The 27520-nt window shown below is 43.5% G+C and overlaps 1 protein-coding gene across 1 annotated transcript; it reads right to left on the bottom strand.

The window, feature by feature from the left end:
* Window positions 1-21091: 21091 nt before the first annotated feature.
* On the bottom strand, window positions 21092-25709 carry LOC117440043 (gap junction Cx32.2 protein-like). The gene is made up of 2 exons (XM_034076257.2): window positions 25597-25709; window positions 21092-23568 (listed from the first exon to the last, which is right to left on the bottom strand). Exon 2 carries the CDS (start codon window positions 23550-23552, stop codon window positions 22680-22682), a length of 873 nt encoding a protein of 290 aa, XP_033932148.1. The 5' UTR covers window positions 23553-23568; window positions 25597-25709; the 3' UTR covers window positions 21092-22679.
* Window positions 25710-27520: the final 1811 nt, after the last annotated feature.

Genomic DNA, 27520 nt, shown 5'->3' with positions numbered 1-27520 from the left:
TGAACAAAACCTTGCTCCACAAAAATAATTTTGTCTCTCTTAATGATAATGCGAGGTTTAACCTTTAGGACCTTAGTGTCCCTAATTGTGGCTACAACACAGTGATCACTCAGATCATTTGCAAATACTCCCACAGATGAATATTTATGGGGAACATTAGTTAAAATGAGATCAATTAGGGAAGATTTATTAGGGGACTTAATGTTAGGGCGAGTAGGACTGTCAACAATCTGAGTAACATTTAAAGAGATACAAAGGTTTTTAAAATCCTCTGACACTGCAGTTAACCATTCCCAGTTAAAATCTCCAAGTAGCACTATTTCCTTGTAGTCTAGTTGTGATAAAAGATTTGCTAGTGAAGACTGTTACAAACTCAGACACTTAGGATGTAGGACCCAATTGCACGACCCGGGAGACAGAGGTAAAGTACTTGTAAGATACTTTATTTTCCAATACAGCAGCGAACAACAAAAAGGGTAACTATCAATCTCTAGCCAAGATGACAAAAATAGCGAACAAAAAATTAAAGCGCTCACGTAGTGAGGAATGAAACTTTTAACGAGCACAAGAAACATTGACCTGACCATAGCATAAGACAATACGAACTGACGAGGAACACTGGGAGACAGGGGAATTTATACACATGACAATGAGAAACAGGTGGGAACAATCAGGGCGGGACTGACGCTGATGAGCACAGGAGACACAGAAAGGATGCCAGGTGAAAACAATCAGGAAGCCTGGACTGAGAGATAATTGGTGAGTCAGAACACAAACATAAAACGTGAACCTGAACCTCTAGCATTTCTGTCGGTGCACAACAGTATCCCCCCCCCCCCCCCCCCTCTAGGGCCAACTCCTGATGGCCCAGGCTGATTGTAAAAGTCGTGGATAAGAGTCTTGTCTACGATAAATGAAGCAGCTACCCAGCTCCTAGCCTCAGGACCGTAACCCTTCCAATCTACCAGGAATTGCTTCCTCCTCCCCCTATTACGGACCTTCAGTAGCTTACGGACCTTGTAAACCTCACCCCCTTCAAAGAACTGGGGCGGTGGAGGGGGCTTGGAGACGGGAACAAGTGTGCTCTCACACACCGGCTTGATCTTACTGACGTGAAACGTTGGATGCACTCTCATATTCCTGGGGAGTTGCAAGCGTACAGACACCGGGTTGATGACTCTGGACACCGGAAAAGGACCCACAAATCTCTGAGCTAGTTTCTTTGAGGCGACATGGAGTGGTAAGTCCTTAGTGGAAAGCCAAACCTTTTGGCCTGGTCTGTAGGAGGGAGCGACCCTGCGATGAACGTCTGCAACAGCTTTCATCCGAGCTGAACTTCGGAGAAGAGACTGACGAGCACCAGCCCAAACTCGGCGACAACGTCTGATCATGGCATGAGCCGATGGAACCATCACCTCTTCCTCATTGTTAGTGAAAAGCGGAGGCTGGAAACCATTGACACAATGAGAGACCTATGGCTGCCGTAGGAAGAGTATTGTGTGCAACCTCGACCCATGTGAGGTGGTCACTCCAGGTGGTCTGGTTCCGGGAGAAAAGACAACATAGCGTAGTCTCTAGTTCTTGGTTCAGATGCTCCGACTGTCCATTTGACTGAGGGTGATATCCTGATGACAAGCTGACGGTGGCACCTATGAGTCGACAACACTCCTTCCAGAAAATGGAAATGAATTGTGGACCCCTGTCGGAAACAATGTCATCAGGGAATCCATGGATCCTGAATACGTGATTCATCATGACCTCTGCGGTGACTTTGACAGAGGGAAGCTTGGTCAATGGGATGAAGTGAGCCATCTTTGAAAATCGATCCACCACTGTTAGGACCGTAGTCTTGCCTCTGGATGAAGGAAATCCTCGAGTCACAAAATCCATCGAAATGTGTGACCAAGGAAGAAATCCTCGAGTCACAAAATCCATCGAAATGTGTGACCAAGGCCGTTGGGGAATCGGCAGCGGCTGGAGCAAGCCCATCTTGACTTGAGATGAGATTTTATTACACGCACACACCGGACAAGCCGTTACGTACTCCACCACATCCTTCCTCATGGCTGGCCACCAGAAACGTTGTTGAATCCTGAACATTGTCCTTGTTTCTCCCGGATGGCACGAAAGCACAGATGAGTGAGCCCAGTGGATGACCTTGGAGTGAAGAGCCTCAGGAACAAACAGCAGATTATTGGGACACTCGCTAGATGCTGGATTCATGCCATTCACCTTTTTAACGTCCAACTCCACTTGCCAGGAAAAGGCTCCGATCACACGGTTAAGTGGAAGGATGGTCTTGGGCTCTACCGCAAGTGGTTCTGGATCGTAAAGACGAGACAAAGCATCAGGTTTTTGATTCTGAGACCCGGGACGAAAAGAGAGTGTGAAGTTGAACCTACTAAAGAATAGTGTCCACCTGGCCTGACGGGAGTTGAGACGTTTAGCCTTTCTTATATATTCCAGATTCTTGTGATCTGTCCAGACTAAAAACGGCAGCCCTGCACCCTCTAGCCAGTGTCTCCATTCCTCGAGGGCAGCTTTTACAGCTAACAGTTCCTTGTTTCCCACGTCATAATTCCGCTCTGCCGTTGTCAACGTCCGCGATAGGTAAGCACATGGATGCATTTTGTTGTCTTCTACTGAACGTTGAGACAGTACTCCTCCAATTCCCTCATTTGAAGCATCAACATCGACCATAAACTGGCGCTGGGGATCTGGAATGGTGAGTATGGGGGCTGATGTGAATCGCTCTATGAGGCGTTGGAAAGCGATGTCCGCCTGGGGAGTCCACTTGAAGGGAACCTTAGGAGAAGTCAGAACATGCAGAGGCGCAGCAACAGAACTGACATTTCTAATAAACTTCCTATAGAAGTTAGCAAACCCTAAAAACAGCTGAACCTTCTTCCTGGAGTCTGGTGTGGGCCACTGCACTGATTTTAGTAGGATCCATTTGCATATGATTAGGTGAGATTATGTATCCTAAGAAAGACACCTCTTCTGTGTGGAACTCACATTTCTCTGCCTTAACATATAGCTGATTCTCCAGCAGTCTCTGCAAAACCTGGCGGACATGGTTAACATGAGATTTTGCATCTGGGGAGAAAATCAGAATATCATCCAGATACACAAACACTGAAATATTCAAAAATTCCCGCAAAACCTCATTCACAAAAGCTTGAAACACAGTCGGTGCATTGCATAGTCCAAAAGGCATTACTAGGTACTCATAGTGACCACTCTGAGTGTTGAATCCTGTCTTCCACTCATCCCCTTTTCTTATTCTAACCAAGTGATATGCATTTCTTAAATCTAACTTGGTGAATATCTTGGCAGTTTGAAGCAGTTCAAAAGCAGATGACATGAGTGGCAGAGGATAGCGGTTCTTCACCGTAATGTCATTTAGTGGACTGTAGTCTATGCAAGGTCTCAGAGATCCGTCTTTCTTTCCCACAAATAAAAATCCCGCTCCGGCTGGAGAAGATGAAGGACGGATAATCCCTGATTTGAGTGAAGAGGAGATGTATTCGTCCATTGCTGCTCTCTCAGGTCTCGAAATCGAGTAAAGTCTCCCCTTGGGAATGGGGGCTCCCGGTAAGAGATCAATGGGACAGTCAACATCTCGGTGAGGAGGTAGCGACAGGACTTTGGACTTGTTAAAGGCTTCCTTTAAATCATGGTAACAGGGAGGTACCTTCTGTAGATCAGGATAGTCAGGGTGACCTATAATGATTCTACTAGAGTCTGTTGGTGCATTAACAGGTTGCGAAAGTTTACACCTGCCCATACAATCCTCTTCCCATTCCTTAATTTTCCCTGAACGCCAGTCAATGTGAGGATTGTGGGTCTTCAGCCATGGAAACCCCAAAAATAATCGGGTGCTGACTCTGAGCCGACTCAAAAATATGGAATTGCATGCTCTCGGTATGGTCCTTATTCACAGTAATCTGAATGGGCTCAGTACAATGGGTAACTGTGAACAACAAGCGGCCGTTGTTAATAGGATGAGATAGCGGAACAGTCTTTATTTCTAGCTGATTTACTACGCCCCAGTCCATAAGGCTTTCGTCAGCCCCTGAGTCTATTAACACACCTGTCTGATTGTTAATATAAATGTTTACCTGAGTAACAGGTCGAGGAGGGAAGTCTGCAGGAAACTTGCTCACCAGCGCCCTCCTTTTGACTGGTGAGCACAATCTTTTTCCGGGCATGAAGCGAGTTGATGATCCGGCTGGCCGCAGTAGAAACAACAACCCTCCCGTAGACGGCGCTGCCTCTCCTCCAGAAAAAGCCTGGTTCTTCCCAGCTACATGGGTTCACCGGAGTCATTCGGAAGTGTAGTCCTCTGACGGTCCGGTAACATGGGCTGGAAATCCTCAGCTGGCGGCGCGACCCTCCGAGACGAATTCTGGAAGCTGGGAATAACATCTCGGTTGCGTCGACGCTCCCTCTCTCTTTCCCGAAGACGGTTATCGATCCGGATGGCCACAGCGATGAGGGATTCCAGATCCCGGGGTGTCTCCAGTGGAGCCAGCTGGTCCTTTATCGGTTCCGAAAGTCCCGTCATGAAGGCGTCACGAAGAGCCGGAACATTCCAATCCGCTGTCCGCTGCTGCTGTACGAAACTCGATGGCATAATCAACCACCTGACGGTTGAGCTGACGTATTTGAAACAGTCTTCTGCTGGCCTCTGTAGCAGGCGATGAGTGGTCAAAAATGTGACTCATAGTCTCTATGAAATCGGCCAATGAGTAACATAGTTCGGTTTCTCTAGACCAGGGGTCTCCAACCTTTCTCCATCTGAGAGCTACTTTGAAAAAATTAAAGTGGCCAAGAGCTACTTGCATCACATCACTTCCATTTATTCACATAGCCCTCATCAGTTGAATTAAGCTACTTTTGTACACGTGTGAAATCAATACCCAAAGCTTATCAAAACTCTTAACTTCACAGCAAGGTCCAAGAAAACGAAAATGTCTCATATTATTATGGCCCACATAGTAATCACTGAAGATTCACATACATGTCCAAGAAAAAAAGAAAATGTTGTCACTTCTTATTATGGCCCACATAGTAAATACATCGCCTTAATCACCACCTTGCAAGCACCTTATGGCACATGTGTAAAATAAGTGCATTCACTCTTTTTTACAGTTAGTGAGATGAATGGCGCTGCATGGAGTCCACCATACAGGTGTATGCTGGACCCACTTAGGTTCACTCTAATAGAGTCATTTACATGTTCATCAGTCAGTCTTGTTCTGTATTTAGATGTCATTCATGTCAGAAAAAGCTGCTTCACAAAGGTCTGTAGAGCCAAATAAAGCGGACTTGTTCAGTGCTGCTTGGTGAATGTTCTTATAGTTTTCTGGGTCTACAAGGCTCCAGAAATGTTGTGAGTTTTGCTGAGACTTAAGCTGAACATTATTTTGGAGATTTATAACCTCCATCTCCATCTCCACAGGATTGACACTGAACAGTTCAGCCTTCTTCTTCTTCTTCTTCTTCTTCTTCTTCTTCTTCTTCTTCTTCTTCTTCTTCTTCTTCTTCTTCTTCTTCTTCTTCTGTGGTGGAGGTGTGTTTTTGAAGAGGGAAGAGGGATTTTCACTTTTAGTTCGTTTGTTTCTGTTTCAATCGTTTTCTTTCACTGTATGATCTTACGTGGGGATATTTGTACTCTTTCCAAGTACGGTTAATTTGTTTTTCCGTGCCTCGTGGCTGGGATGGCGTCCTTCGGGGCGCCGCCGGTGTCTCTGAGACACGGAGTGCGTTTGGTGGCTCAGGCCGCAAGCACAGTGGAGCAGGTGCTGCTGGCTGTGGGGGAGCAGGTAGGCCATGTAAACATCTCCTATGCTTCCCGCATGAACAAAGCGGTCGTGGTCTTTTTGAAAGACCAGAAATATGTAACCGAACTTATTGAGAGCGGATTAATGGTAAACGAGGAATATATCCAAGTTTCGCCGTTGGCAACACCGTCCACGCGGATCACTGTGTCTGGCGTTCCTCCATTCATCCCGAATGAGGCGCTGGAACGGGAGCTGAAGCGTTTCGGTAAGTTTGCCAGTAATCTCCGCACTGTTGCTCTGGGGTGTAAAGATGAAAAGTTAAAACATGTCCAATCTCTGCGGAGACAGGTGTTCATGTTTCTGACTTGTCCCACTCAGACACTGGATGTGTCTTTCCGGGTGAGGCATGAAGAGGGGTTTTATATGGTTTATGCGAGCTCAGGGAACGTAAAGTGTTTTGAGTGTGGGGAGTCGGGTCACAAACGTGTTGCATGTCCACAGAGACGGCACGCCGCTCCGCCGGGTGCGGCCGAGCCCGGGGCCGCCGAGGCCGCCGAGCCCGCCGAGCCCGCCGAGCCCGCCGAGGCCGCCGAGCCCGGGGCGGTGGAGCCCGTGGCTGGCGGAGCCCGTGGCGGCGGAGCCCGGGGCGGTGGAGCCCGTGGCCGCCGAGCCCGGGGCCGCTGGGTCGGCGGCCGCGGAGCCCGGTGTCGTGGGGGCTGCTGTTGCACCCGCCGGGGCCCCAGGGGCTGCGGATGAAGTAGAGATGAATATCGGGAGAGATGAAACGGGGATTGTGGAGAATGTGGTGAGTGTGAGAGGAGAACATGTGGAAACAGGTAAACGGGTGGGAGATGATGTAGCGGGACAGGTGAGGACCGGGGCTGTGGGACAGGTGGAGGCTGTTGGCACACAGCAGGAGCTGCCGTCTGGTTCTGGGAGGCAAACAGAGCTTCAACAGGCTGCAGACATTCATGAGGTGACAGAGATGGACACAGACGGTGAGGGGGTTTCTGACTGTGTTTCAGTTGCAGATAGTCTCTCTCATAACGCAGAGATATATTCTTTGGAAGAAATTAATGTCTTTTTAGATGAGTCCTTTGGCAAGGCAGTGGAAGTGAGAGACTTTTTCCCTGACACTAACAAGTTTCTTCACACAGTGAGCACTCTTCAGAAAGTTGTAGGGTTAGACCTGCTGGATGAAAAGAGACGCTATCGTCTCAGGAAGCATGTGACTAATATGAGAAAAGTTCCGAAAGGAAGCAAAAAAGGGGGGGCACTGAAAAGGTCTAAATAATGTCAACATGATCATGCAACACTGGGTGTCTCCTCTCTGCTGTGTGTACCTGTCTGTTATTTTTCTCTATCTCCTTCCTCTGATGCAGGCTTTAAGGGTTGCTTCTTTAAACATTAACGGGGGTAGAAGTGCACAGAAAAGAGCTTTAGTGCTGGAGGTCTTTAATCAGAAAAAATTAGATGTGATATTTCTGCAGGAAACGCACAGTGATAGCCTGAATGAGACGGACTGGGGAATGTGGTGGGGGGGTCAGTATGTACTCAGTCATGGCTCAAACCTCAGTGCTGGAGTAGCTGTTTTTTTCTCCCCCTCTCTAAATGTTAAGATCGTATCCAGCACAGAGATAGTGGCAGGTAGAGCCTTGATGGTGAAAGTGGAACTGTTAGAGTTTTTTTTCACTTTTATTAATGTTTATGCACCCAATCAGGGCCCTGCACGTGTATCTGTGTTTCAGTTATTAAAAGATGAGCTAGACACTAGTGTACAGGGGGAGTGTGTTCTACTTGGGGGGGGGGGACTGGAACGCTTGCACTAATGTCACTTTAGACAGAATAGGACGGGAGCCGCATCCTCAGTCGTCCCTTTTACTGTCACAGGTGATGAGAGAGGCTGACTTAGTGGATGTGTGGAGGATGAAACACCCCTCTGTCAAACAATACACCTGGATGAGAATGCTAGATGGGGGCGTCAGTGCAGCCAGGCTAGACAGATTTTACATGTCTGCTTCTTGTATTACTCGTGCAGTGAACTGTCACATCCAACCGGTTGGGTTCACAGACCATCAGCTAGTTTCTTTAGATTTGGTTTTATCCAACACAGAGAAGCCGAGATCCTTCTGGCAGTTTAATGTTAAAATTTTACAAGATTTGACTTTTTGTGAGAATTTTAAATTCTTTTGGATCAACTGGAAATCAAAGAAAGAGTCTTTTCCCTCCCTGAGTCAGTGGTGGGAGGTAGGAAAGGCTCAGATTAGAGTGTTCTGCCAACAGTATACAGCCTACTCCACTGCACACATTAGGAGAGCTATAGAGCCGTTAGAGAGGGAGGTCAGAGAGTTAGAGAGTGTGTCTGCTCGAAATATAGAACAGTCCCTCCTAAAACAACAACAGCTTAACTGTTTTCTTCAAGAGAAGGCCAAGGGAGCCCTGATCAGAGCCCGTTTCACTTCCATGAGAGACATTGATGCACCAACCACCTTCTTCTTCAACCTGGAGAGGTCTGTGGGCCAAAGGAAGCAGATGGTATGTCTGCGTCTCCCTGATGGACAGGTAACCTCTGAGCCTGCTGAGATGAGGAGGCATGCAGTGTCCTTCTACACGGACCTGTTCAAAGCTGAAGGTTGTGACGTGGAAGCTGCTGATGAACTTCTTCAGGGTCTTCCACAGCTGAGTCCAGCCGAAAGTGACACCCTGGGCTCTGACATTACGCTGGAGGAACTGACCTCTGCGGTGACACAGATGGCCTCCGGCAAGGCTCCCGGCATAGACGGTTTACCTGCAGACTTTTTTAAACATTTCTGGAGTATTCTGGGACATGACTTGCTAGAAGTGTTGATGGAGTCCTTTGGGAAAGGGACTCTTCCAGCTTCCTGTAGGCGTGCAGTGATCTCACTGTTGCCTAAGAAAGGAGATCTAACCCTGCTGAAGAACTGGAGACCTGTGGCTCTCCTATGCACGGACTATAAGATACTGTCAAAGGTCTTAGCTAACAGACTGAAGGTTTTTATCGAACTTCTTATCGGTCCTGATCAGACATATTGCATCCCTGGCAGATCAATTGTGGACAATTTGTTTTTGATGAGAGACACTTTTGATGTTTGTAAACTGTATAATATAAATGTTGGTATTATTTCTATTGACCAGGAGAAGGCGTTTGATCGTGTGGATCACACGTTTCTGGCGGCCACTTTGCAGGCTTTTGGTGTGGGGAGCATTTTGTGTCCTGGGTGAAGTGTTTGTACAGTGATGCATGTTGTGTTGTGAAGGTGGGGGGAGGGCTGAGCAGACCTGTACCAGTTAAAAGGGGGATCAGGCAGGGCTGCCCTATCTCAGGCCTATTATATAGTATTGCCATCGAGCCGCTTTTGTGCAGACTTAGAAACCGGCTGAGGGGCCTGTGTCTGCCAGAGTCAGCTCAGGCCCCCCCGGTGGTTGTATCAGCTTATGCGGATGATGTCAGTGTGTTTGTCCAGGGTCAGCGAGATATCCAGGAGCTACAGGACAGTCTAGCTTTGTACAGGAAGGCTGCTTCAGCCAAAGTGAACTGGGAGAAGAGTGAGGCAGTTTTGGTAGGTCAGTGGAGTGGAGGAAATAGGCCCAGTCTTCCTGGTAACCTTAGCTGGGGAAACAAGGGTTTAAAGGTCCTGGGAGTTTGGTTGGGGTCCGAGGACATGGTGGCACAGAACTGGGAGGGATTGCTGGAAAAGGTGCAAGCAAGATTAGCCAAATGGAAATGGCTGCTCCCCCAGCTGTCCTACAGGGGAAGAGTTCTTGTAGCCAACAATCTGGTTGCCTCGTCTCTGTGGCACAGACTGCAGGTATTAACCCCACTGCCGGGCCTCATGAAACAACTGCAGCGGCTCCTCGTGGATTTCTTCTGGTCGGGTCATCACTGGGTGCCAGCATCGGTCCTGTACCTGCCCGTGGCGGAGGGGGGGCAGGGCCTCGTGGACATTACTGCAAGGACTGCTGCTTTTAGACTGCAGGCAGCTCAGCGGCTGCTGTATGGTGCCTCTCCCTGCTGGCTGGCTATGGCCCGGCTGCTGTGTGGTGCCTCTCCCTGCTGGCTGGCTATGGCCCGGCTGCTGTGTGGTGCCTCTCCCTGCTGGCTGGCTATGGCCCGGCTGCTGTATGGTGCCTCTCCCTGCTGGCTGGCTATGGCCCGGCTGCTGTGTGGTGCCTCTCCCTGCTGGCTGGCTATGGCCCGGCTGCTGTATGGTGCCTCTCCCTGCTGGCTGGCTATGGCCCGGCTGCTGTATGGTGCCTCTCCCTGCTGGCTGGCTATGGCCCGGCTGCTGTGTGGTGCCTCTCCCTGCTGGCTGGCTATGGCCCGGCTGCTGTATGGTGCCTCTCCCTGCTGGCTGGCTATGGCCCGGCTGCTGTGTGGTGCCTCTCCCTGCTGGCTGGCTATGGCCCGGCTGCTGTATGGTGCCTCTCCCTGCTGGCTGGCTATGGCCCGGCTGTTGCTCTGGAGGGCGGGGGGCTTTGGTTTTGATAAACACCTGTTTCTGCTGAAGGCCCCTGCGTACAAGATCACTGGACTTACACCTTTTTACTGCTCAGTCATCAATGCCTGGAAGATTCTGAGTTTTACCAGACCACCCGACCCCCGGCCTGGGATGTGGCTGTTTGAGGAGCCACTGTTTGACACTGGTTTTCTTTCTGGAACCCTTTTCTCTTCAGCCACCCTAAAGAACGCGTTCATTGAAGCGGGAGTGGTAAAACTTGGCCATTTGACGGGGGTCTCCATGGAAAAACTGGCTGAGGTGACGGGCATTCGATCAACCCGAGTTCTGGAGAACCTGGTAGATGAGGTGTGGCAGTCGCTGTCGTCATCCCACCTGACCTTTGCTCTGGATGCAGATCTGGCTGACCAGTGGAGAAAGGGACATGAGTATGTTTTTCCTGCCTTGAGTGTGGGTCCTGCGGTGGGGGAGTGGAGAGAGGAGGATGGTCTCCTGCTATCACTGGGGACTCTAACACCTGGAAAGTTCAGCGCCTGCAATGGGAAGAAGCTATACCTTAGCTGCGTAAAGGTGTTAAACCTCAGCTCGCTTGCAGGCGTCAGAGAGTCGAGGTGGACGGATGTGTTTGGCTTGGGCTCTTCCCCTCAGGGCAGCTGGCGGATCCTGTATAAATCTCCGGTTGAGAAACGGATGGCTGATATCCAATGGAGAATTATACACGGTGCAATAGCCACTAACAAATACAGAGCTCATTTTGACCCAGGCACAAGGGGAGGCTGTCCGTTCTGTTTTATGGCAGAAACATTGGAGCATTTAGTCGTGTCCTGTCCCAGATTGGTTGGTCTTAAAAAAATGTTACAGGGGTGGGTGGAAGGGTTCGGGGAGGTTTTCTCCATACCACTTTTTGTCCATGGCCCCAAATACATCCTGAAAAAGAAGGAAACCCTACTGTTGATGAATTTCTTGTTTGCTAATGCAAAATTAGCAATCTGGAAAAGTAGGAAGAACCAACTTGCTGGAGTGGGATGGACGGATGCAGTGCTCTGTCTGAGGGGGCTGGTGGCAGCGCGTCTGAGGGTGGAGCATGCGTACTATACGCTGATCAATCACCTGCAGGGGTTTCTGGATGTGTGGGCTGTGGGGCGGGTTCTGTGCTCGCTGGGGGAGAATGACTCTCATATTGAAGTTTTAAAGGATAGGTGTAGTTTTTGTTTTTAAAGTGTGTAAAAGAGGATGTTTTTAAATGGGTAAAACGCTTTTCAAATGATATTTATTTGGTAGTCATGAAAATCTGTTTATTTATTTGATTGTGTAATGTTTTAGTTTTGTTCCAACTATTTTGCAGGGTGGGTGTATGTTTAAAACAAATGCAAATAAAATTTGTTTTAAAAATCTTCTTCTTCTTCTTCTTCTTCTTCTTCTTCTTCTTCTTCTTCTTCTTCTTCTTCTTCTTCTTCTTCTTCTTCTTCTTCTTCTTCTTCTTCGTGTTGACATGAAATTATAAACCATAATTAATCAATTGTAGGTCTAGCCTCCCTATATCTGTGTGTGAAATTGTTCCATCCTCAAAAGCAAAAAACAAATGCTTCTGCGGTCTAGCTGCAGCTTCTAGCAACGGCCTTCTGTTAAAAAAAGGACACTGAATGTCTTGAATATGGCTAAGATCCAGTAGAAATGATAAAAAGTAAAAGTCTGCTGCTTATTGTTCTACTAGGCCAAAATAGAGTCAAAGAGTATATGAGAGTGAGAGTGTGTTAATTAATATAATTGGCAGTTTGGAGTAAGTCTGTAGATTTGTTTGTGTGTGTGTTTCATGTATAGGCCTCTCACGATAATTAATTTTGTTGGATACATTTTCCCGGAAATGATTGCGATAAACGATAATATTGTCGGCACCATTGTATGACCATTTTAGACCACTGACATAATGATAATATATAATAATAATTGAAGTACATCCTTTCAAACTGCTAGTCACATCCTCATGTAAATGGAAATGTATCGAGGTCAGAAAAGTTATCGAGTTCATTTTTATTTATCGTACAATAAGTCAATTAATTGCTTATCGCGATAGGCACACAATAAAACAGTGGACAGTGTGTTTGACTTTCATTAGTGAATGAAACTTTGTGCCCTTTATAGTCTGTGTCCAATATTGTGTATTTGTATATATTATATATATCCTATATATATGCTAAGGTCCCGCTACTGACACGATAGCAGTCATTTAGTGCGCATTCCAGGACATTTAACTTCTCCTCTCATTGTCCAGGTGTTTTACATTGCTTTGAAAGTAGTCCACAATTACCCAGGTTTTACAGGTTTTCCCAGACAGACAGGAAAGCACGTGCGCTACAGACTCATCAGGGAAAATACACAGCCACTCAGGGGTAAAATACACACAGGCTAACTCTCTCATATGCACTTGTGACCTCATCCACAGAGGGTGAGGTGAGGGCCCATTCTCAAAGTCCCCCATAAGGCCTTGAGCCCTGAACCTTCAAGGATTTGACTTGTGCAATGGTTTTAATGGTACAAAGGGGACAGGACTTCTAGGGAAATAACACATTACCTCAACGATGCCAAAATAGGTTGTATACAAGCCTGGATTTTGTTTTCATGCCCTACTTAATGGAGCAAAGTAGATAATCAATTTACTCATTTCGGTAAAAATAGCATCATGAAGCAACATTTAAATGAAACAAAGCTGAATAAACTAGCTGTGTAATATAGCCTTTAACATACTTATACACCACTGTATATTTTGTAATATAGATGTTCTATGTTTTAGTCAAATGTACACTTTATGTATAACTTCTTATGTTTATGTAAAAATGTGTATTTTATTTGATCTTTTATAGGACATTTGAATTTTGATATCATTTTCTTAATCCACATATATCACATTCTTAATATGTGTGTTATCAAAGTTACATCTGAAAATTGAATTTTCCGGGTTTAAGGAGACTTTACACTGAAAACATTGAAACGTTGACTTTAATTAAATGTATTATGTCCACACATTTCACATAACTTAGGTTAGTTGAAATCAATAATGTGAAGTTGAATCTATTTCAACTTCAAGGTCCCATGTCATGGCCATTTCTACTGATCATAATTCCATTGTTGAGGTCTACTAAAATAGATTTATATTGTGCAATTTTCCAAACTCACATTGGTTTCTCATACAGCATCTCTGTAGTATGTGTATTCACTCTCTGTCCTACACGGCTTGTTGGAGCTCCTGCCCCCCCCCCTCCCTGTGAGCCCAGTGGCTATCTGCGAGACAGCGAGACACAACGAAACCCAGCGCGAAACCAGCCCGAACACACACACACACCCGCAGCCTGGCTAGGAGTTTGTGTGTGTGCTCACACACCGACTCACAGCCTCGCCGCGTCCCGCCGTCCCAGGGAGGAGAAATCGGCGGAGCTGCAGCTGAGAAAAGATTGAGTGTGTGTGTGTGAGGACTTAACGTAACGGCTCCGCGGACGTAACGTATTTGGACCAATGGGTCCATTTGGGTGTGGGCACGTCACTTTACCCAGGAAGAAAAAGATACATCTCCAACGAGGCGTTCTGGGGCAGCATAGACAGGTCTTTCCTGTGTTAGAGTTGTACTCGCTACAGGGTGTACCTTAAGGGTTTGTGACTCTGCAGACCGTTTACATGCAGAAAAACCTTCATAACACATAAGGGGGGGGTAAAAACCGGAAAAGCATGACATGGGACCTTTAATATTATTGTCAACGATTTAGTGTTTTCAGTGTATCTGAGTCTTGATTAGTTTGTCAATAAACTGTGGGGTTGTGGCATGAAGTCTCATGAACTGGCATATTTCTTTCCATTTTCCGTCATGTCAAGCGTCCAGGCAGAAGCCTTTTGGGCTCCACTGAACTTTCACAGATTCCACGTGCACTGCCCTCTGTTGTCATGTGTTTTCCACATGCTAAGCAGGAGCTCTGTCCCAGTACTGTCAACTCAGCAACTCTAACTTCCTCAAAACACTTCCTTTGGAAATGTGAGTGAAGAGAATTGCTTATATTTCCTTAAAACCTCAATTCAGATAAGGATGCACTCCCCCTAGAATGAGCAAAAGAAGAGAAGAACATCTCCAATGATGTTAAGACATGCAATATGTGTGTTATTCAATGCAGTGAATAATCTCGGAGACTAAAAAAACGTTTTAAATGCACATAATATGCAGTGAAATATTGTTTTATGACACAGAATTCAAACCCATACTTTAAGGTTGTTTTTCATGGGAGCTCAGCAAAGTTTGACTATATCTAGTTTATCGCCTTGTTTTATTGTAGAAACACCTGCTGGTATTCATTGAAAAGTACATTCAAGTTGTCAGGAATATGGAAGCAAACAAGAGACAGAAGTATTTGAATTTTATTAGACACCGAATTTATAGCATTGAAAATAATTACTTTGAAAATCATGTATCTGAATGTGTTTGCACAGAATTGCCCTATGTGAAATAAAAATGTAAAAATTCAAGTGAAAACAATTCTAATGTTCAAATTCAGATCCCAAAAATTCAAGTGAAAAAAATTTGACGTCAAAACATTCGGTGTATAGAATTCGATGTCCAAAATTGCGACGCAGCATCATCCGGGCTACTCAGACAGGATAAGCAATCGAGCCCTAATGCAATCAAACCGACTTCTGGCCTATCAGAGCACGGCTTTGTCAGTCATGTGATCACAACAACCCGGGAGAAAAATGATGGAGAACAGTGGGGCTCGGGTAAGTAGTCAGTTTGTGCTCTTTATTTTACAAGCAGTGAGGGCTCGATAGCATTTGTATCTTACATTAGCTAGCTAAATGAGTGAAGTAGCCTTGTGCCTTGCTGTGTGTGTGTGTGTGTGTGTGTGTGTGTGTGTGTGTGTGTGTGTGTGTGTGTGTGTGTGTGTGTGTGTGTGTGTGTGTGTGTGTGTGTGTGTGTGTGTGTGTGTGTGTGTGTGTGTGTGTGTGTGTGTGTGTGTGTGTGTGTGTGTGTGTGTGTGTGTGTGTGTGTGTGTGTGTGTGGCTTCTCTTACAAAAGCCCTGCATTTAAACATGTTAATGTTACTTTAGTAGAAGTATGCTAGTATAATTAGGAAAGTGTTGTTAAGGTATTTAAAGTAGACACAAGTTATACTATTATATTATATCATTTGATTTATTGTTATTACCGATGCAAGAGTTGACTTAACTGTTGTAGTTGGAGCTCATTTTTAACAATGATTACTTTCATAATGGTTTAATGAGCTGACTATTTTCTACATTAATCTATGAAGGTCTGGTTTGTTCAAAGTCTCAAAATAGTAGGACACGCTGTCATAATTACCCAGAGTCCGAAGTGACACCTTTACAATGTTAAAGCTGTTAGATAAATGTCGTGACTTAAAAACTAAAGTATTCAAGATAGTGTAGTGGAAAAGAGATAATCTTTTTTTTTTTAAATGTTACCAAAACAAAATCTCTTGTTTTGGACTGACAGTAATGATTCAAGAAATATTAGATAAATAAATACACACATCAATCTGTGTGCATTTGTTGTGGATGGGACACAACAAATGGTGCTCTTACCTGTGATGCCTCCTCCAAACATTATAACCAGACTGTATCATTCAAACTGTAAGTAACAGTTCTAGCTACTTGACTTTAGACACATTTATTGAAAGACCAATCTTTATTTTACGGTGCCTCTCCTTTTGTTTGTATTATTAAACCCTTTCAATCTAAAAAACTGAGCAACTCAACAGTTAACTTTATATTTCTTATTGTCCAAAGCATGTATTACACTATTTGTTCCCCTCTCATAATTCACAGGATGGATGATTAGAGACTTTGGGGGAAACCTCAGCTTTATGTCTGTTGGTTTGGCCAGAGAGGGCTGAGGGTCTTTCCCTGCGAGGAGGACCAGGCCTGAGGGAGGAGGACCTCCACCAGCTGCACCTACAGAACGTAGCCCATGCTGGGCATAGCTGTTACCACCTGCACATGCCTAGCCTGTCAATTAACAGATTAACATTTAGTGTAACTTATGTATATTATTTCGTTTTTATTTAAAAAAAAAATGGTGATGGTTCATGCTTGATAACTTTTAGTTCACATTTCAATAAATTGTATTTGCATTCCTTTTGTCCATTATTCTTACTGAAAATGTTACATTACACATTCACAACCGACTGAAGATTGGCACCATTTATTTATGACGTTGCAAACTCTGCGGTACAAGGCACAAGTATTGTAAAGCTCATAAAGTGAGGCAAATGCATTTGATCAGCTGACTTTTTTCTTGCCAAACTTTATAGGCCTGACAATAATCACACTGTCTCTGAGGTGCAACGTAAAACACAAAACAACACACAAATGAAGTTCCTGTTAGACTACAAAACTAGTCAGTGTGCAGGTCTTTGTGTTACAATATAAGTGTCTCTTAGTGAATGTCCTGTACTGCTCTTAAATCTCATAACATCAGCTTTTCCTTTCCCTCTTGGATGTTCTTCTGGACCCTCAGAGAAAGAGAAAACGGTGAAGCAGTCCTGTCTCTCAGGCATGTCCTAACAGAAATATCAAAAAACATATTATTGCAGAGCAAGTGTGTTATTTAAGAAAGAAGTGTGTTTGTTTGTTCAGGGGCTATAAATATAATGATTTTTTTTTTATTTGAATGTGCTTTTTAAATCCAACAGCGTACTACAAAGATAATCAGATTATGAATAAACCGTTCTAAATTCATCAACATTGAAATAAATGTATTATTAAAATAATATTTAACTGTTATCAAAACTTAGTGCAACTGTAGAAGCTTGCTCTGTGCGGTTGTCTCACTGAAAGAATCAATGTTAACATGTTTTTTTTTACAGTCAATATGCAGAGACAAAGGGTCGTAGTTCTCACTATGTTCAATAATATTTGCCTTAAATACATTCAAATGTGAAAGTTGAACAAAAAAGTGATGTTGCTTGGTAAAATGTAAATGTAACCTTTTGCTAAGAAAGTACACTCAACCTCACTGATGTGTAGGTGATCTCGTATTTAGTCATGTTTAATGGCATGTATATCAGTGTATTAGAGTCATTACTTTATGCATTCTTTGTAAAGTATGAAAAAGGTGTACCTTGGAATCCGTGCTGAAGTTCTCTGCTCTTAGTTTCCCTACATGGAAGGTGGGATGTACCTTCATGGACCTGGGAAGCCGTAGTCTCACTGAAACCGGGTTGATGACCTTGGTGACGGGAAAAGGACCCACAAACCGGGGAGCCAATTTACGGGAGAGTACGTGGGGGGGAAGGTCTCGTGTAGAAAGCCAGACTTTTTGGCCTGGCTGGTATACAGGAGCTGGTCGGCGTTTTCGGTCTGCTGCTCTTTTCACCAGTTGTGAATTCCTGCAGAGGATCTTCCTAGCCGCAGCCCACACGCGCCGACAACACCTGACCAGCGCGTGGGCAGACGGGACCGTGACCTCCCTCTCCGTGGCTGGGAACAGTGGCGGCTGGTAGCCATAAACAGTGAAATGGGGACAGGCCCGTGGCAGAAGTAGGGAGGATGTTGTGCGCATACTCAACCCAGGTGAGGTGCTCGCTCCAGGAGGATGGATTCTGGGACACCAAGCAGCGCAAACAGGTCTCCAGTTCTTGATTTAGGCGCTCTGTCTGGCCGTTAGACTCCGGATGGTATCCTGACGAGAGACTGACCGTGGCACCGATGAGGCAGCAGAACTCCTTCCAGAAGCGTGACACAAACTGGGGGCCCCGGTCGGAGACAATATCCTTTGGGAAACCATGAAGCCGAAACACATTATGCATCATGACCTCAGCCGTTTCCTTCGCTGAGGGCATCTTGGGCAGAGCAATGAAATGTGTCATTTTCTAAAAACGGTCCACTACCGTAAGAACTGTGGTTTTACCTCTAGAGAGGGGCAGGCCAGTGACGAAGTCCATGGAGATCTCTGACCAGGGTCTGTTGGGAATAGGGAGTGGTTGTAATAGTCCTATTCGCGCCCTGGAAGAGGTCTTGTTTCGAGCGCAGACAGGGCACGCCTCCACATACTCCTTCACCTCCTTCTCCATGGATGTCCACCAGAAACGTTGTTTTATGATGAACATAGTTCTCTTGACTCCAGGGTGACAGGTGAGCAGCGAAGTGTGAGCCCAGTGGATCACCTGTGGTCGCTCGGCCTCCTGAACGAAAAGCCGGTTAGGCTGGCAACCCCTTGGTGCAGGAGCTCCAGCATTGGCTCGTATTACCTCCTTCTCTACTGACCAAGTCAGCGCTCCTACCACCCGGTTTAATTGGATGATGGGTTCCGGCTCCTTGACTGCAGGCACAGGGTCAAACAGACGGGACAGAGCGTCAGGCTTGACATTCTGAGACCCCGGCCTGAAGGAAAGAACAAAGTCAAAACGGTTGAAAAACAAGGTCCACCTAGCCTGGCGGGAGTTCAGTCTTTTGGCCTTTCTTATATACTCCAAGTTTTTGTGATCGGTCCAAACCACGAAAGGATGCTGCTTTGACAAACAACCTATTCTTGAGCAGCTCTTGTAGAACCTGGCGGACTTGTTGTTTATGGGTGTCAAGGTCAGGGGAGTAGATCAGAATGTCGTCAAGATATACAAAAACGAAACGGTTCAGAAACTCCCTCAACACGTCGTTGATCATAGCCTGGAACACAGCAGGAGCATTTGATAATCCAAATGGCATTACACGGTATTCATAGTGGCCTGAAGGGGTGTTGAAACCCGTCTTCCATTCATCGCCCTCCCTGATCCTGACTAAATGATAAGCGTTACGCAGGTCTAACTTGGTGAAAACCTTGGCTCCCTGAAGCTGCTCGAAGGCTAACAAATATACTCTTTCGATGAAAACTAGCAAGTGATCAATGAGGTAGATCCGTGGGAAGTCCGTGAGGTAATCAGGAACGTGGGTCATAGTAAGACAACGAACTGACAATGAACAGGAGGAAGCTACCACAATATATACACAGGTAAAGGGGACACAGGTGGAAACAATCAGGGCGGGGGAAAACAATCAAGGACGCAGGAGACAGAAAGGGGCGGGGAGCGTGGAGGCCTGAAATGAGAGGGATGATTAATTAAGGGAATAAACATAAAGCACAGGGCAAAGGGACATGACAAAACTAACATAAAGAATAAACTTTCACTATTAGTTTCCTAGACATGACATATACTGTATCAGTTTGATTGAGTATTATTGTGTAGGTCCTTTTTATTTTACTGTTACTTTGGATGAGGTTTTCATGAGTCAGTCAAATTAATTTGTTTTCATATGCCATATTCATATGTATCACACACGTAAGGGTAAGACACAAACCTATTTAACAAATGCAATGCAATGGATAAGCTTAATTTTCACTGAAGTCACAGATAACGTTATACTGTATCTAATATTTAAACAAATCATTTCCTTGTCACTGAAGCATTGACTACTTAGCTGCAATAAATAACTCCAGTTCAACAAACCATATTACAATATCTAAGGGAGCGTTATTTCTGGACCATCTTGAAATGTGACGTTCATATTTTAAAGATACACACATTTCATTGTGAGGTTGATTTAATATACACTAAGCCTCTCTTCAACAATACGTTGACGTTAGCTAGTCTATTTTATGCTATAGTAGAGCATAGCGAATTTAAATGAATCTTAACAATGCATACAGTAACCTAACTAGCAAACTAACTATCCAACGTACAAGGATGACCTTATTTTAGCAACCTCACACAGAAGCCTTTTGGTATACAGTAGCATCCCACTTAATGTTTTACACTCTTGGATGCTACCAGTCTATGGATGCTATGCATAGCATCATTAGCACAGATGGAGCTATGATTGCTCAAATGCTAACCCAACTCTAAACATTCATTAACATTAGCTTAATAAAAACACCAGTAACATAACATAAAGTATGCAGGGTTGACTTACCGAAGAAACTGCATTCATGGACAGTCTGTTTCAACCGCAGATAAATCCTATGACATGACAAATAGTCCACCAGGAACCAACACAACAAACACGGCCGAGTTCAAGTAATGTTCTCCTCATGAGCTGAGCCGCTGTAGCATCATGGAGCCAATGGAGCTAACGGAGCTAGCAGAGAGGAGCTAGGAGCAGCAGTCCCGTTGTCATGAAGGGGGAATCTAACTATATACAGAATATGTTTTTGTGGATCCAGGCTAGAAACATGTTAATTTTCTGATGTTAAGTTGGACATTTTAACATAGGGTCTACGGGAATTGCTCCCATCTGCATCCATCGCCTACAGTTTGCAGCATTGGGCTTCACCGCACTGTCCCGGGGTTTGCCGCTTAGTTCTGATAGGCCAGAAGTCGGTTTGATTGCATTCGGACTCGATTGCTTATTCTGTCTGAGTAGCCCGGATGATGCTGCATCGCAATTTTTGACGTCGAATTTTATACACCGAATTTTTTTACATCGAATTTTAAACACCGAAATATTTGACGTCGAATTCTTTTCACTTGAATTTTTTTCACTTAGATACATGATTTTCAAAGTAATTATTTTCAATGCTATAAATTCGGTGTCTGATCAAATTCAAATACTTCTGTCTCTTGTTTGCTTCCATACAGGAACATCTACTGGATAGAGAGTCATTCATTCATGAAGAAGACTCTGCCCCCTGGTGTTTGTACTGCCATCCACCGTGCCACACACTCCTACATGCACACGCACACACACACGCACACACACACACACACACACACACACACACACACACACACACACACACACACACACACTGAGAGCACTAGTGTAAAGTAACTAAGTACATTTACTCAAGTAATTCAGTTTAATTTTGTGATACTTGTACTTTACTTGATTATTTCCGTTTCTGCTACTTACTTCTACTTCACTACATTTCAGAGGTATATACGTTGACTGCACTACATTTATTTGACACTTGTAGTTACGTCTTACATAAATACGTGTGTTTATACGATATATATATTTACTCTTTATTTACTCAGTACACAAAAAAGATCACATCAGGGGTAGATAATTAAAGTTATAAAACAATTACATCAAAGAAACAAATAAGAAATAGAAAAATACAGTTTAATATTTCAGATAAAATATTTGTTAAATACACAATTAGTTTTGATTTGCTTTTCCTTTATAATATTTGTAATAGTGCAACTATATTGTTTAGCTCGTAAAAAAAATGTAATATGATTTGGAGTCAGCCAAACCGAATTCCTTTTAAGGAATATGACATTTACCTAAAAACCGAATGAATTGTACCGAAAACATCTGCGTCCTTCCTTACTATCACCTTTGAAGTAAAATTGTCTTGTGTCTTGATTTGTAGTTTTTGTCCCGTTTTTCTTAAAAACAATATTCTACCTCATACCAAAACATTCTTTGATACACACATTCATAAAATAAATGGCAACTCAAACAGAAATATTCAATATCAATATATATATACACTGAACAAAAATATAAACGTAACACTTTTGTTTTTGCTTCCATTTTTCATGAGATGAACTCAAAGATCTAAAACATTTTCTATATACACAAAATAACCATTTCTCTCAAATATTGTCGGGTAGGGTTAGGGTTAGGGTTAGGATAATGTTGTGAATCGAGTGGCCTGTGTTCGTCGTCCATAACATACGCCTGCCCATACCATAACCCCACCACCACCATGGGCCACTCAATTCACAACATTACCCTAACCCTAACCCTACCCCTAACCCTAACCCTACCCCTCACACCAGATACTGACAGGTTTTCGGACCCCCCCAGACCCCCCCAATAAAGCAAAAATGCACGTTTCAGAGTGGCCTTTTATTGTGGCCAGCCTAAGGCACACCTGTGCAATAATCATGCTGTCTAATCAGCATCTTGATATGCCACACCTGTGAGGTGGGATGGATTATCTCGGCAATGGTGAAGTGCTCACTATCACAGATTTTTTCAGATTTGTGAACAATATTTGAGAGAAATGGTTATTTTGTGTATGTAGAAAATGTTTTAGATCTTTGAGTTCATCTCATGAAAAATGGGAGCAAAAACAAAAGTGTTGCGTTTATATTTTTGTTCAGTGTATATATATCCATATATTTGCAGTGTCTTTCTTGCAGGGTGCACTGAAACAACTGAGACGTTGACTTTAATTAAATGTATCATCTCAAAAAAAATTACATAACTATATTACAGTAGGTTAGTTGAAAGCAAATATTTAAACCTAATATGTGTTATTTAAACTTGATATTATTGCTTTCAACTAACATAATACAGTGATGTGAAATCTAATTTAATTAATATCAGTTTTTTTCAGTCTACATTTTGAGTACGATTTGAAAAGAAACCACCTTAACTTTATTATTAAGCAAAAATGTGTTTCCATTTGATTGACGTGTGTGTTCATGTATCAGGGGACCTTCTTTTTACTGATGTCTGAGTCTTTGTGTTTGTCCTCACTGGCGGGGCCTGTGGGGCCCTGGCGGGGGGCAGCAGTGGATGGCACTGTATGGAACTGGTTCCTCGAGGCTTCCCACGCCGTGTTGGAGGACTGCTGCTGTAACAAGAGCGCCCCCTGCTGGGCTTGATGCTCATACCGTCTGTCTCTCCTCCGGCCACACAGCAGGTAGATCATCTCCAGGATGTTGAGTAACACCGAGACGCCTGACACCACCAGCATGAACACCACGAAAATGGTCTTCTCTCTTGGACGAGAAACGTAACACTGGGCCCCACTTAAAGAGGCACAAGGAGACCTGGTACAGTGGAAGTAAGGCTCCATGAACGGGGGGCCAAAGATGTAGAACTGTCCCACACAGAACCCCACCTCCAGGAGGATCTTGAACACCAGCTGGGTCATATAGGTGCAGAGGAGGATGCCTGTTATCTGCACCTTCCCCCTCTCGTCTGTGTACCTCAGCCTCCTCTGGACAGCTCCATCAGGGACGTCCCGCAGCTTCTCCATCTGCCTCTTCTCTCTGTGGATGATGTGGATGGCGTGGCCCAGGTACACCAGGGTAGGCGTGGACACGAAGGTGATCTGCAGGACCCAGTAATGGACGTAGGAGATGGGGAACCTCCAGTCGTAGCAGGAGTGTTTGCACCCCGGTTCGTGGCTGTCGCAGTAGAACTCGGACACTTCGTCCCCCCAGACGTTGTCCACGGCGGCTCCCAGGACAAAGATCCGGAACAGGAAGAGGACGCTCATCCAGATCTTCCCAACCACCGTGGAGTGAGACTGGACCTTGTCCAACAGAGAGGACATGTAAGACCAGTCCCCCATGGCTGGACCCTAATGTCTGAAGGAGAGGAGACAGACATTACATCACATCCCAGAGAACACACAAATACAAGGCTGTTCAAATGTAAAGATCTATTTCAATAACAAACAGAATACTACCAGAAAGTAAATAAAACAATTGTAACTTTAGAGGATGAGCAAGATAGAACAAAATGATACTTTAAGCATCAGTTTGCACTGGCTACTTTAAAGCAGGTGTGTACCTCTGTAGTCGGCGTTAAACTGTGGAATCATTTACCAAATCATTTAAAGGGCTGTATGAATATATTTAGGTTGAAGAAACTGAATAAAGACATTATAATTAGACAGTATGAAGATGTCAGGTAACCTGTTTTGCTTATGGTAAATTGTTGTGTTGACCATTGATTGTAATTTTGGTTTCATGTTACTGTAAGTATTGTTAGGCAGGTGCGACCGAGAGACCATCTATTTTCTTTTTTTTAATGAGGGGCAGGTCAAATAAGGCTTTCTTCCCCCTGCTCCTTTCCATCATGGGATACAAAAACAGCTGAAAGTGTACATGTACAGTTAGTGGAATTAACTAATACGTAAATAAAATGAACTATGAAGCTTCATACAAGAGCAATAAAACTGTTCTCAGTGCCAAATTAAGTATTCAAAGCAGTCCACAGAAACTTAACAGAGCTACAGATTGTGGGCAGGGTTCGCACAAAAAATATTCAAAATAGTCTTCAACTTCCATTACCATGTCCATCTTTTGTTCACAAATGAATTAGTAACTTTTGCATCGCCATTCATAGGTGTTTAAAATAGTATGGTACACTAAATAAACTGAAACTTTGACTTTAATGTATTATGTCAACAGATTTCACATAACTGTATTAGGTAGTTGAAAACAATAATATTACGTTTAAAAAGGATCAACTAAATATTATTGCTTTCAACTAGTTACTAACCTAATACAGTTATGTGAAATAAAATGTTGGTTTGATGATGAATTATTCATTTCAATTCAAGTGTATTTATATAGCCCAAAATCACAAATCCTATTTGTCCCAGAGGGCTTCACAAGTCAACAAACACAATTGGCAATGTAAAACAATGTACAAACAACAAATGTATCTTACAAGATCAATGTGAAAATACCAATTTAAAAAGGAACATAACACAATGACACAAATACAGTTAGAGTACAATAATTACACTTCCATAAAACGAAGGGTCCATGAGGATTTATAAAAGGGGGTTTAAAACCAGTCTTAACTGTACACTGTAACAAAAAAAAAGTTTTTTCACAGAAATGTACTGTATTATATTCCAGACCTTTCTTGTTTTTCTATATTACGTGTAAATACCATAAAAATACAGTAAATTACTTTTATTTAAAATAAATAAAGGTTTTATTCTGTAAATTGGTTTGATGAGAAATTATCGTTTTTTTACAGGATAATTCCATTGTTTAATTGTCTTGAATGTTAAATTACATTGAATTCTATGTAAAAACATAAAATACACATAATTTTATAATTTTACTGCATGTATTTTACATGCAGTAAAATTATGTGTATTTTATGTGTTGTAGGCAACTTTCTTTTTTTTGTTGCAGTAAAACCTTAAATGTAATGTAACAAAATGTAAAAAAAATATGTTGCCTGCTGTCTTAAGAAACCTTTCTGAGAGTTACTTGGGCCATGTTGTCGTTGTTTACTGTAAACATAGCCCTGTTAGCCCAGTTGGTAGAGAATGTGGGGCTATATCATGCTATCACACCCCCCACAGTGTGGTTCATTTGCCTGCAATTCTTAGAAAGTAAGACATTATTTGATTCAGTATACACAGTATAATCTACAGACATTGTCAAACAGTAGAGTCAACTAAAATATGTTTATCAGAATCAGAAGACATTTACATTGTTACAGCAGAAAAGAGTGATGAGTAGGGAGCTGCTGTAACAGGCTGCCACTCAACGCGGCGCCAGAGCTCAGAAGAGAGTGGTTAAGTGACACATTTACATGTTAATCAAAGTGTTTTAATTTGAGGTGGGAGAAACATATAATTTACTCACCTGTCCGGCTTCAGATATTAGAAATATTTCGCCATGTGTCACACAGGACAGCCAAAGACGCTGAGGAGACTTAAATACTGGGGAGGTCTACAGTCTGGAGAGACTGACTCAGATTCGCTCCCTTCAGTCTCACCGCTTCCCGTTTCACTCAACCTTGTGATCATTTTGCTGACTCTGAACAAAAAGGTTTCTTCACACTCTTACTCAGAATGTTCCTATCGTTTGTAACCTCTAACAAGCTGTAGTAAGGTCATCATTCCCCTGATAGGTGGAGAGTTGCCCATATAGGCAGAGCTCCTCGTTACTGACGTCAGAACAATTTCAAATCTGTATCAGTCTGTATCAGATCCGTTGCAGCCCCATTTTTAGAGATTTAGGTATGGAGGAAAAGAGAGAGGGTTGTGTTTTCTGACACTTGGTGAGTTCCCTGACTCACCGGGGACACATATTCATGTATAAAAGACGTACACAAGTGCATTTTGCATGATAGGTCCCCTTTAAGTAAAGGATCTTCTCCCAACACTGGCTAATGTTTAAGTTTCTCACCACCTCATAGTGAAATTGCACTAAACTGAGAAAAGGGAACACGCACAGCTCGAGGGGTGAAATAAATCACAGCAATAATGACATTTGCTGAGCTGATTATAATGTGAAGTTTCTCACTCAGCACCCAGTGTGGATCCCAATTCCCACTTGAATCAAGTCTAACATGTTCATTTGAGTTAAGAACGGGGAACTACTGAATGAACAGGGTTGGGAGGGTTACTTTAAAAATGTATTCCGTTACAATGACTGGTCACCTTCAAAACAATGTAATCAGTAACCTAATCTGAGTGTGAACATATATAAGTAATGTAGCCTGATTACTTTACTTTTGGATTATCTCTATCAATGCAATGCGAATAAATAAAAGAGAACAGAAATATCAATAAGATACTGAAGTGTACTATGTCAGACAACAGAACAATGTGACCTCAGAAAAAAAAGAGAAACCAAGATATTTAATATAGAAAATGATTTTATTGATAGGAAAAGCTGCCTTTTATGAAGCATAATAGGCAGTAGCCTATACACCAGGGATCACCAACTACATTTGTCCAAGGGCCGAAATGTAACCAATAGACACTATCGCGGGCCAGCGATTTGTATATAGCCCAGAATTTTATAAATAGTATTCAGATTACTTTTGGAATACTTTCTTTTTCCATAACAGATGGGTATGTTTTGGTGCACAGGAGACACTTATTTTACTGTTCTAATGGCTTATCAAGAGCACAAACACGACATCTTGGTGTCATTCTGGACAGCTCTCTCATCTGCACCCCACATAAAAAACATCACCCGGACTGCATTCTTTGTACTGTCTTAAAACCTTTCCTTGGAATATGTTATGAATTGTAAGGTGTCCTTGGGTGCTTTGAAAGGTGCCCCTAAATAGAATGAATTATCATTATTATTTATTATCTGAAACGATGTAATAACTTTTAAAACTTTTTCCAGTCACTTGCCCCATGCATTCAGCAGCAGCAGTCCGTTCAGTTTGATTTGATCCCGTTATAAATGTCATAATTTCGACAATAAAGAAATGCTACATAAACGTTATCTTGCACATTTTATCCAACCATCTCCGTTTCTAACTTTCAATATATTTAAAAAGAGATCTCTTTTTCTCATCTGCGTGCGGGGGCGGGGCCTCACAGACACGCTGCATCTCTCTCTTGCTCACAAACACGCTGCAGCGCAGTGCAGTGTGCACACAGTTCTGCCGGTAATGAATATTACATTTTGTGAGGAAACTTTCCCACCAATAATTCCAATAAGTATTCACTTCAGGTTTACGAAAGTAACTGCAATCAGATTACTCGTTTTTCAAATGTAACGCCAGCTGAATACAGTTAGCCTACTTGATTTTTGTATTCTGATT

This window comes from Pseudochaenichthys georgianus, chromosome 24, assembly GCF_902827115.2.
Source record: "Pseudochaenichthys georgianus chromosome 24, fPseGeo1.2, whole genome shotgun sequence".
In the NCBI taxonomy this organism is placed as follows: Eukaryota; Metazoa; Chordata; class Actinopteri; order Perciformes; family Channichthyidae; genus Pseudochaenichthys; species Pseudochaenichthys georgianus.
Note: the sequence above shows the minus strand (reverse complement) of the source record. Positions and strands in the feature narration are given on the sequence as shown.

Coding starts and splice junctions, on each gene's coding strand:
- LOC117440043 (XM_034076257.2), bottom strand. CDS start 23,552: ATGGGGGACTGGTCTTACATGTCCTCTCTGTTGGACAAGGTCCAGTCT.